The 12198-nt window shown below is 43.2% G+C and overlaps 1 protein-coding gene across 1 annotated transcript in view; it reads right to left on the bottom strand.

Annotated features, from left to right (window-relative positions):
- Nucleotides 1-12198, bottom strand: part of csmd2 (CUB and Sushi multiple domains 2) — a 275160-nt gene that overhangs the window by 119492 nt on the left and 143470 nt on the right. The window contains exons 7-9 of the mRNA XM_036555086.1: nucleotides 8561-8638; nucleotides 6997-7084; nucleotides 4873-4997 (exon numbers count right to left, since the gene is read on the bottom strand). Of these exons, the coding sequence (XP_036410979.1) occupies nucleotides 4873-4997; nucleotides 6997-7084; nucleotides 8561-8638 (291 nt within the window). The remainder of the gene's footprint in view (nucleotides 1-4872; nucleotides 4998-6996; nucleotides 7085-8560; nucleotides 8639-12198) is intronic.

Below are 12198 nucleotides of genomic sequence, written 5' to 3' on the forward strand. Positions count from 1 at the left end.
CCCGTTTTATCATCTCTGCTCCTAATGAATGTGTTGCAGTGAGGGCCAGAGCTCGTCCAAGCTAATGATCAGTCAAACATTTAGATCGGGAAATCGGTGGGTGAGGTGACATAATTTCTGCTCTTGTTATCTACCTTTTATTAGGGCATCATCAATCCACATTGGGTTACACACATTATTCCCCTTCACCTTCTCAAGGGCTCGTCACACTGTTAGCTAAAACAGGGTTAGGAATTTGCCTTACAATAATTAGCTAATAAGGAAATTTCACTGTATATGAAGCTTTCCCACAAAAAGGCAATACGTAAACTCAACAGAGTGCATTGAGCTGGAAACACCAAGTGCATGCTGAGCCAAAGGCCTTTACATGACCGATTTATGAACCGTTACTGTGTAAAACCAAATCTTTCACTACACTGTGTGTTCATAGGTATTAGTTTTTCTAAACATGTAAAGCAAAAGACATTGTCCTCAGTCTTTTTTTTTTCTTTCACACAGAAAAATTCACACTATGCCACCTCACAGACAACTATGTCTAATGTGCAGTGAAAAGCTCATACACACATATGCAAGTTTCATTTATACATTCAACTACGTATTTCCCTTGGAAACAACCCGCATAACTTACAAAGCTTCCATTGTATGCATTGAAACAGCTCAATAGTTATCAAAGTGATTCAGGTGAGGCCCAGTGCTGAATCCTACAGGTGTAGCCCACCTCTGAATTAACCTGCAGCCCTCTGTTCGGGCCTGTTAATGCTTGTTTTCTAAGCTATAGTGCTGTCCTACTACTTCACCACAAAACCTCACTGCACATTGCTCTCCTCACTCATGTAAGCACCTTGAACGCAGAGAGGAAACTCTATAGGGTTCCCCTTGCTCCTCCCGAACACAGAGATGGCACAATCACATTATCCATTTCACCGCAGGGGTGTCGCGCAGTCCGGTCCTAATCTCGTTGGTACTCAATTGGATCAGAGCGAGCCGCGGTGCTCGGATGCCCGTCTCGGAACTGGATTCCCGCAAAGCGCATTATGGAAGATCTGAAGATGAACGGGGTCGAGGGATGAAACGGACCCCTAAAAGATTATAGAGGGGGGTTGAGCCCGAATTCTGGAGTGGAGTGGAGCTCAGACAAAGGCATAACTGTAATATCAAACATTCTCTGCTATTTTTCAAAATTTGTCCCAGTATTTAAATTTATCCTTTTATGTATCCATCCTTTATTTACTTATCATTAAGTTCTTGATAACTATTATCTAAGAATACAGCTGATTACATTACATTGTTGTCATTTATCAGACACTATGCTACGATACAGTGCTGCCCTGCATTTGATTACTTTAAAGCAAAGCAGAATTTGAATTTAGCAATTCATTCACATATATTTTATTCCAGAGACTCATCCCTATGGAGTAGGGTAGGATAGACATGTCATCTAGGAATATATCTAGGGATAGAAGAGGAGGTTTCATAAACCTCAAAATAGGGAGGCCAATCATGTGCCATACTGTTTTTAACCAATCACAGTGTTTTACTGTGGGCAGCGGTCTTTTCATTGGTTCATGTGAGTCAATGACAGCAAATGGCATCACCAACCCTACCTAGGGTCAACAAACGTTGCTCTCCAATCACTCGATACAGATGGATTTGAACACACAGCCCCTAAAACAGTTTCCTGCTCCCCAACACCTCACACTTGTGCCTTCAACACTGTAGTTATGCCATGGATTTCTTTAAACTACGTAAAATGTGCACTTGGAGGTGGAATCTGTGCTCCAGGGAGAGTTTTGCAGTCTTTTCTAATCAATAAGAAACTTCATTTGCCTTTTTGTCATGATTAATGGCAATGTAATTTATGGATGCATATTTTAAGGGGGTGAATAACACTGTTGTTTCAATTATTCCTAAGTTAGCAAATTTCCCATGGCACTTTACAATTAAAAGAAAGTTTTTGAGTTATGACAGGGCATTTTTTTCCGTTAAATCGATAAAACAAGACAAATAAGCCTGCTCTACCAAAGCTGGTGAGAGAAAAAGAGCAAGTGATTGAGGTGGCTTTTAAAATCCAATGCCAAATATCAGCACCCCACAAATAAATAATGATAGAGTCAGAGACATACTCTCAATTCTAAATCCATTTGAGACAGTCTGCGGATCAATAGCCTCATACACACTGAGAGCTAAGGCGCCAGATTCTGCTCTACGGATTTTAGATTTAACATGCAATCAAACGCATCTGTTTAAATCTATTATTGATGTGTTCCACAAACTTTCAACCAGACATGCGTACAAAAGCATTTGTGCTAAAGCACACGAGGCATCAAACGTAAGCATGAAATGTGTAAGAATCCAAGTAAATATACACCAAAAAACAACTGCATACAGCAACATAAGATTGGAAATGTAGCTTTCTCCAGGTCCTGAAAATACTCATCTTGGGTGTAGTACTTTGTGTCCAAACTGTGAGTGAATTTGTACAAGACATGCAAATTTTAGATTTAGCAGTCAGGGAGTTTTTTGCCTGCAGGCTACTCCAGTGTAATCTGATGATGAAACTTATTAACCTTGAATTGCAATGCGCTTCCATCAGATCCACATTTAACCCGCCTCCATACTCAAGCTGTGGCAGTTTACTGACACATATACATACTGATATCCTGTTTTTTTTTACAATGTTAGTACAGTATGAGCATCGCAATGTACTGTAGGTCTTTGCTTTATTTTACTGTACTATACTGCTGCAGGTATTTAATTCAATGCAATATTTCTGTTTTGTTTTTGGTTTACTACTACTACTTCTACTACCACTGCTACTACTACTAATAATCATCATCATTGTCATCATCATCGTCATCATCATCATCATCATTTTTTTCCCCATCATCATCATCATCATCATAATAGATTACCAACCTAATCCTAATCAAAATCAAAAACAAAAGCAACATAAGAAACTTCACGTAATAGCAGAAAAAAACTATGTTTCTGTTTAAGTTTCTGTTCTTAATTTTGTACAACAAAGAATAATATTATGCACATCACGATAAGCACAATGTCTTGGTACACACTGTATCATGATCCCTACATAGTGATATGCATCATATCACATGGGACAGGCTAATGTATAGACCTAGTGTGAGATTGAGACTGACTGAGATACAGCCAGCCAGGCAGTACGCAGGTGAAAGGAATGGGGGTTGGGAGAAATTAGCAAGGCTTAATAAACGGATTAATCAAAATCAACTGGAGCTAAAGAAGCTGATTGCTGTCGAGGCGCAGACATCTCCTCCCTCTTCGGTAATCCTCCGGCATGATCCGCAATCAGCCTCACTCATTCTTACACACCCCCCTGACTTCTCTCCGAGTCTCCCTCTCTCTCTCTCCAACTTCAATTTCAATTTCAAATCGCTTTACTGGCATGAAAGAGATAACCTAAAATCCTTTTTGAGGAAATAAATAAGATCAAATCAAACTGTTCACACAATGGTGTGAATAACAATGACGGTTTTGCATATCAATTGTATGTGTATATTGCATTGTTGTGTACATCCATATACCTGTGCATATGAACTGGTGAATATTTATCACGGTCTCTCTGTCGATCGCAAGCCGTGGCACACAGATCAAGTGCAGTCCTTCTCCTAACACTACTGATCATTTTCTATTTTTGATAATGTTACAATGAGGAAATAATTTAGTTGTTTTTTTTGTTCCTAAAAATGTTGCCAAATTGGTTGTTCACTCTCAGCCAGGCCCCACTCACTTCCTCCCTTCTCTCTCTTTCTCTCTGTCTCAATATCAGCTCAACTGAGTTTCCCAAATTGCACCATTCGGGTTATTATGTGTGATGGTCTGCAAAATAAATAAATAAATGAATAAAAATCTAAATGGCAGGAGCCCACTTCCCAGCAGGAGTCCATTCCAGCCAATAGCCAGAATAAAAATGGGGCATAATGGGCCACCGAAGGTCCAGCTGGCACTGGGGGCCCGGGTCACTGGATGCTGTGGTACGCTGTCCTTTCCCCTCCCCTCCACATTAGCCCTCCTCCTCCAGGGGACAGCCATTATTCTTCTGAGACAGCTACAGTATTGCACGCGCTCTTCCTCAGGACACAAAATCAGAATGATAAAAACGAATTCCGACAGCTAACATGCTGGCAAACGACAATGAGGGAGGGGAGGAATAAAATAAAATGAAAACCAAAGTATGGAGGAAAAAAATCAAGTGTGACCTTGGGGACGTCTAGCAAGTTTTGCTATAACGATATTGTGAATTTCCTTTAATACAGTTTCTTGTTTATATTTTATATTTGTATATATTATTTTAAATTTGTATTATTTAACATATTAATATAGCCGTTAGTACAATGTTGTCACCCACTTAAACGGTGCATGACAATAAACATGATCCCATTCTATTCCATGGCTTTTGTACAGAACTATTAAAGACTTAATATGACCCAAAGTGGAAGGCTCAATAGCATTCAATACACCTTCATCAGTTTCTTGATGTTTATTCGATATTCATTGGGATCTTTTTGTGCAAATGCAAAGGGTGGAACAGAACAAGTACACACTGACAAAAGTAAAATATGGATTTAATTAAATCCTGAATTAAAGCAGCGACATGCCATTCTTTCGAGTGGGTATACAGAAGCTGCTGTTGAATAGGTCTCAGAAGGACCATAGATGTAAGATCAGAGGAGTGTCAGTGCTGTGAGTGAGTAAAACACAACTGTCCTGCCCTCTGATCTGTGAGAGAGAGGATGATACCAGACAGGACGAGAGACAAGGAGACAGGCAGAGAGACAAAGAGATGGACAGACAGTCAGGACAGATGACTGCCGTGCGGAGGGGCTAGACCCTTACCCCTGCAGATGGGCCTGTCATCACTCCAGCCCACGTAGCTGTCCGTCACACGCAGACAGGTGATGCTCTTGGAGCCCTGCAACTCATAGCCCTCGTCGCAGGAGAAGTGCACCGTCGAGCCCCTCCTGCGGGGAGAGGGATGGAGAGAGATGGAAAGAATGAGAGACCCACCTCCGAATCCGAAGCACTTAATCTGCGTTCCGCCATAACGTTCGATCACCGATTCAAGTCAGGGTTACGCGTTCCCGCGATTTACAGAGCCCGGTAAATTTATTCTGAAATAAGTGACGGATGCTGTGAGAATGAAAGAACGGAGGCCAGCCATTCACGCGGTCGCAGCCAGCCGCACGGAGTTGCACACTAACTGGGAATTAATGCCAGCCAGGTACCTGCCGCCACTCAATGCACACACACATGCACGCGCATGGTGGGATCACATTATGCTGCACATGCTCAGTACTGCAGGAGTGGCTCATGTGCTCCGAAGCGAACTAAACTTCACCGATCTCTGGCCACAGACACGCACATCAGACCCCTGGACTACAGCAGTACATTACATTACATGCATTTAACAGACGCACTTATCCAGAGCGACTTCTAGCACAATAGAACATAAGTGTATCCACTCAAGTTAAGCAAGCAATAGTGTCAGACCGGGCTAACAACACTCCCAGACCAGTGAGTGTGAGCATAATACCATTCAAGCCCTACCACGAAGTCAACTTAAGCAATATGACTAGCAATGGAAGCCAAATATACTACCACACATCAGTCACTAGCATCCAAACATAGAATCCAAAATACATCACAATACTACACGTAAAATAAGCAAATTCTAGAGGTGGCAGGTGTCAGGGGGCGGGGATCGCATGGAGCAACCTCCACCTCCTCAGCACCATTCACCAAGGACAGGCAAACGTGTGCGGTTACGGTCACGGAGGAGCCCGAAAGCTCCTGTAACAAGGACGACCGGCCCCCGCTACTGAGATCAACGAGGCACTGATCAAAGTCCACCAGCCGTGACTGGATTTCGCAGACAGCCGATGCATCTTTCCGTCTGCCTACTCTCCCCGCTGCCGTCGGAGAGAGGCCTTTGCGGAGGACATTCCGTCAGCCGCCGAGGTTTTTCCCTGTCACAGCCAGCGTGGCGGAATTATGTCCGCACAGCATCGTCCCCATTTCCGCGTATTAGAGGGTCGCGAGGTCCCTCGGCTGGCACGACGGGGCATTCTGACAATCCGCCGCCCTCTCAGCATTCTGTGATGTTGCTTTCGCTGTGACACGACACGTAAATGGCTGAGCCGCTCTCAGAGACATGCACCGCCAATTAGAGGCGCTCTGAGCAAACACCCGCCTGTTGGTTTGGGGTCTTTTTCCCCCCATCATCTGTAAGAATGCATATCCGTTAGTCCTATACAACGCACCATACGGAGACATGTGAATTACATTATACTCTGATTTATACATATTTCAGATCCTCTTATACAGACAGACTTGCACAGCAAGGCCACATAAGAGTGTGTAGTAAGGCCACATGAGCAACATTACAGATGGGAAAATTAACCAAGACTGCCAATGCACAATTGTGCTACAACAACCAGAAGCATATTGAAAAGAGACTTTATCAAGGGTCCTACACTAACAAAAATGGTCAGTAACACAAGTGAAATGTAAAGGAAATCGGCCCTCTTGTATGCTTAAGTGCCATACAGAAAAGCCTAAAGTGGGACATACTTATGGCCATTGCTTCTGCTGTCCTGACCACTGTGATAAGCTCATGCCACTACACAGGAGCCAGAACAGGAGAAAGGCTGCGGACCTGCATCCTGAGAGGGAGGCATGGACAGTGGTCTGGCCAGCATGTATGGTTGGATAATTCTCTGTGTACACTCAATGAGCCATTCCAGCAGTGTTTTGAAGTATATGGGAACACCACAGACAAATAAACCAGATGCCTTGCCCCTATCGATCATACTGGAGTTAACAGCAGAAAATGAATTGAATTCCTGATTTGTTATGTTTTGATATGTTATGTTTTTGTTTTTTTTTTTTTTTGTTTTTTTCTTCTATCCCCACTCTGCAAAGATTTTGGAGCGTCTGTAATCATTAATCCACGCCTCTCACCTGAAGTCTGATCCTTTCCTCTTTCCCCGTTCTGGAATCCCTGGGTCCGGACACATGTTGTGCCCCTGGGCCACACCCATCTGTGACACTGGGTGGGGCAGAGAGAGTGATACAGAGGTAATGGATATTACCTCATTATGAACAGTGTGGGACTCATTTGGACAGATAGATGGAGACATAACACACCCATCATACACCCTTCACTGATTTTCAACATTCCAAAAGATTGTTCCAAGTGGCTCTGTCAGACATGGTCACCTGTCCAGGAATTACCAATGTAAATAGTACAATACAAAGATGGCAACACATAGCATTACATTAAATTACTGTCATTTAGCAGCAAGTAGCACATTTTTCCAGAGCGACTTACATAGTTTGCAGTTTTACACGTTATCCATTTAGACAGCTGGATATTTACTGCAGCAGTTGTGGGTTAAGTACCTTGCCCAGGGGTACAACAGCAGCGCCCCAGCAGGGAATCGAACTGGCAACCTTTTGATTACAAGCCCTGCTCCTTTCAACTATGTTACACATAGCTTAATTATTATGTAGCCACTGCTATTGCCTTAACTGCCACACATGATGCATAATTTATATAGAAGCACTGGTGGTAAGAATAGGGAAAAAAACAATGAAAGCAATGACAATAATAAGAAATAAGATGTGGCTTGGGTATGTATCCCTTCATTTAAATGACAATATTAGAAAGTAAGCTTCTCTATCCAGATTGAGAATGATGCGGTATTCTGCCTGACAGTCACGCAGGAAGAGGAAGTGACTGGGGGTCAGGGGGTGGGGGGGGGTCAGGGGGGTTGGGCGCCTCGCAGGGGCCACCAGAGCCGAGAGGCCCCCGGCGCACAGGGCCTGACAGCCTGCTGGAAACCTGATGTGACATACGTTGATTGGAAAAGTCACATAAATGTAGATTCTCATGCATATTAATGCGGGACGAAAGGGCAGGCTTGTCGGAGGATGGCAGACGGCGGTCAGGGGAGCGGGTGGGGACACTTACGAGACTCAATTTCCACCGGCCTTCCCCCGGTGGCCACACCGAGCCCGTGACATTTTACTTACAATGATGTTAAGGTAATAGAAATGTAAATAAAGCAGCTGCTTTAGAGGAATAATGGGAGCGGGCAGTTGAATGGGATTCTTTTGGCTGAGGAGAAAGGGCCCACAATGCAATTAGGGTTGTCATATGATAGCCTCTCTGTCTATTTACTAACAATTAAAGCTATCCACTCCATTTTAATTTCGCACCCCGAGAGAGGGCCCCCTGGCTTTGTCATTGGCACAGCCGTTGAGAAGGAGCTCAGCTGCCTCTTCCGCTCGCCGCTGAAAGTGCATATTGTGACGAGCGTGTGGCATGGCCCATGACACACGCAGAATGACAAACGCTTTGAGCCTAGCTCTCGGGACACGTACATTTGCCAGCGCCAAGGTTAACGGGCAGATGTTTAAAGGTGAGCACACAAGGTCAACCTCCATGCAATCACACATCACACCCACATCAAGCTGTGTGCAAGCCACATGTCCATCTCCTGGGGATCTGTGGGTGACTTACAGACAGAGATTTTTTGGTGGTTGTCTTTGCTGGGAAGCATCTTCACTCCCCTGGACTTCAGCTCTGACATTTTCTTCACTGGAGAGAAAAGGAAGCATACATTCATTTAGGTCAGAAAATCAGATAGGTACCTAAAACGTGCCCCTAAAATCATGCACAACAACTGAGTGTGCCCCATTGCATTACACATTCATACAGATGGATATTTACTGAGGCAATTCTGGGCTAGCTATCTTGCCCAAGGGTACAGCAGCAGTGCCCTAGATGGTAATCAAACCAGCAACCTTTTGGTTACAAGCTCTGCACCTTGCCACTATGCTACACTGACACTCACATGACCTGGCAGACCTTGGTCCATTCATTAACGTCCATTTACCAAATTATTACACTTCTAGTGGTGATTCGGCATGGATTCGGCAGCGAATCAAAAAAAAAAACACAGCAGCACCTGCTCTAAATACTTACCAAAAGTTAAGCTCAAAGGGAAATGTAAATCTGTCCCTGAGAGTGGCAGCGACAGGGACGCGTGTGTCTAATGTGTCACACACACATCATTATGCATGCCTCGGTTTGGTAATTGTATTCTTCAGCTAAGTACCTGCATCTTCAGAGCACGCTGCCTTGTCTTTACAAAGGCACTTTCATGCTTTTATTGGCAGGCGTGGGCAAATACGTGCTCTCAATATTACTTTGAATGGGGGGGTCATTTGCATAATTGCACACCATCTCCCTTCACAAAACAGATCTGCCGAAACAACAAAAACCAAGCCTGGATCCAGCAAGCCAAAGGAGTCGATACGTTTCTAAGTCAAAGGCTGCCAATGTCAACACAGTCAAACGGCAGTGGCCCTTAAAACTCCGTCTGTCTCTCTCCCGCTCCGATTAAGCGGAGTGCCGAGTGCTTGCTTAGCGACCGCCCCGGCTCTTTCTTAAATGCTTCGATCACGTCACCTCCACCAGGGTGAAGCCGCTTGTACACGTGCTCAGAGTTTTGTCTCTGCAGCTTTGAGATCTGCCAAGTGTTTAAATACGCTTAAATCGCCAAGAGCTACCTGAGACGGAAATAGTTTTCCACTGATATATGAATCTCAGAAGGTCTAGAGAGGCCTGATGATATCCTTTCATGGTTTGTTTGTAGCTGCTCAGACAGTTTCCACCAGTATTAGACTGATGCAACCTAGCAGCATCATATGAACAGTGGAAATTTATCTGAAATGTGAAAAGGGAAAAAAAAAAATGAAAGGGAAAAACAGCAGTTGCGTAAATGTGAAGGACACACTACAAATTGCGCTCTGCATAGTTTAACGCGAGCTGACAAATATTTGTAGTTAAAGTTTGAATATTATTGCTTAATCAGGTATTCAGGCCAGATGCGCATGTATTAGCACCTTTTATCATTAACACTGATTCATTATTAACACGCAGTCATGGTTTTCTCATTTCAAATTCACATTCGTCTCTAATCTTTGTGTCTGTTCAACTTATTGCCTTTTTTTTGCCAAACTTATTTGCTCGTTTCCTCTAATGTTATCATCAAACAAAAGCCCATGTTGAATATCAAATGCCATTTTGGTTGGGACTGCATCAGAGCAGTACCACAGTCTGAATGAAAAGTGTTCTCTTCACTGCATGCGGGCATTTTACTGCGGAGGAGGCACCTCCTGTAGTAGGAGTATTCAGTTGCAGGTGCACTATTGGGGTCAAGCTTACAATGATGCGGTGCTCCTGGCTCTATGCAGAAATCAGCATCATCATTCTCCTCATTCTACAGTGATGGTCTGACACTCTGGGCCCAATTTTTATGCCATAATTGCAAGCAACACAGTGTGAAATGGACAGGGGCACACACTAAGAGGTGTTGCCAGGCATTCTGATCGCATAAAAAAAACTGCTATACAAAACCGGAAATACAAAATGTACTGACTATTATCATCATACAATATGTTTATGTTTGAAAGGGAGGGGTGACTTCAGGGCAATTCAGGTATCCATTTGATATTTGCTATGGTTTAAATGGGAGCTAGCTAGCTGCTGTAAGGCCAGGCTGCGCTGAATATATTTTTTAAGCTTATGTACACTCAGGAATACAACAGGACCATACCTGAGTAGCCCGAGTCAATTTCCAGCTGTTCTGGTAGCTGGGAGCTGTTTTCAGCTCTCTACCAGTACTGTTAGGCCAGACTGTTACTGCTGAATTTAAAACATGTTTCATTTTCGGGAGCTATTATTATTAGCCAAATAGTGGTCTGAACCACTAACAAACTTGTCTAGAGCACCAGGAAAGTGGTTCTGAGCATTCACCTAGCATCACAAACCACAAAACTGATTCGACCCTTCCATGTAATAGAACTGTTAAACTGTCTCAATGCTGAGTGAATGTAACCCTTAATGGTGGCATAAGGACAGCATTGACCGATGGTGATTGTACTGCTATGTGAAAACAGATGAGAAACCACAGAGACAAGATCTGACAGCTGCCAGGCAACTGTCACTTTGATAGCAACAGGTAAGGAACAATGACAATAAGTTTACATTTATATTTTGTCGCTTAGCAGATGCTCTCATCCAGTGTGACATACTACAAGTGAGCGCATTTAACGTTAGCTTTACATTTTTGACATCCAACAGATGCTCTTATCCAGACCGATGCACCAGATGTGAGTATGTTTACCGCTGCATTTACATTTTTGACATCTAGCAGACGCTCCGATCCAGAGCAACTTCCAAAGTCAAGCATAAAGGGCATCCAACAAAATGAAATGAAATGTTACACAAACAAGGAAGCCGCCATCCACATAGGAACAGCCAGTGTCAAACACACATGTCTGAGACCACAAAAGTGCCCGTGGCCAAATAAACAAGGCCAACACAATATACCCAACAGGAATGTACCATTCCAACACAATACCAACACATACCATGAAATAAAGACTTCCAGATGTAATGGTTTGATATTTTCACATTGAGCATTCAGTAAAGATCACAATATAAATTGTGAACTCTTGATATATTGAATAAATTACACATCGTATTGATTTATCATTATTTTTGGTACAAATGCCTCTCAACATAAGATCTATGCTGTTTTAACATAAAGTGACAAATCTGACCAGTTGTTCAGTGGCCACAAAAATGAAAAAAAAAAAAAATTAATAATAAAACAATGAAAATTTGTTACTCATAATCACAGACATCAGTATTGTGAGAACGCAAGTATATGGGGAAATCTCAGACACACTGCACATCAGCCAGAACGATTCATTTTTAACCCTCTCCAAGCAAAAGAAGAATACCACCCGGGTCATTACACCAACACAGAGACCGAGGGAGTGCTGTCTCAATCACCCAGACAAAGCCGTTAACTTCTTCAGCTTCTCCGATCTCCCTCAGACACGCATTTGCAGGAGGCAAACACACAAGACTAAGTGTCATGGTTATGCTAAGAGCCTGCCTCGCAGAAAATGAGCAATTCTTAAGTATTGGGTGGGGGGGGGGGGTGTTAGTCAATTGGGGGAAATCTTATTATGAGCTTAGTCCATCTTCAGGATTTGGTAAATGCGTTATTTATTTATCTAACACAGGACCTGTAATCCTATCTTCCTCTTAAGAGTGCCCTCCATCCCACGATCCCCTTATCA

Source organism: Megalops cyprinoides, chromosome 21 (genome assembly GCF_013368585.1).
Source record: "Megalops cyprinoides isolate fMegCyp1 chromosome 21, fMegCyp1.pri, whole genome shotgun sequence".
In the NCBI taxonomy this organism is placed as follows: domain Eukaryota; kingdom Metazoa; phylum Chordata; class Actinopteri; order Elopiformes; family Megalopidae; genus Megalops; species Megalops cyprinoides.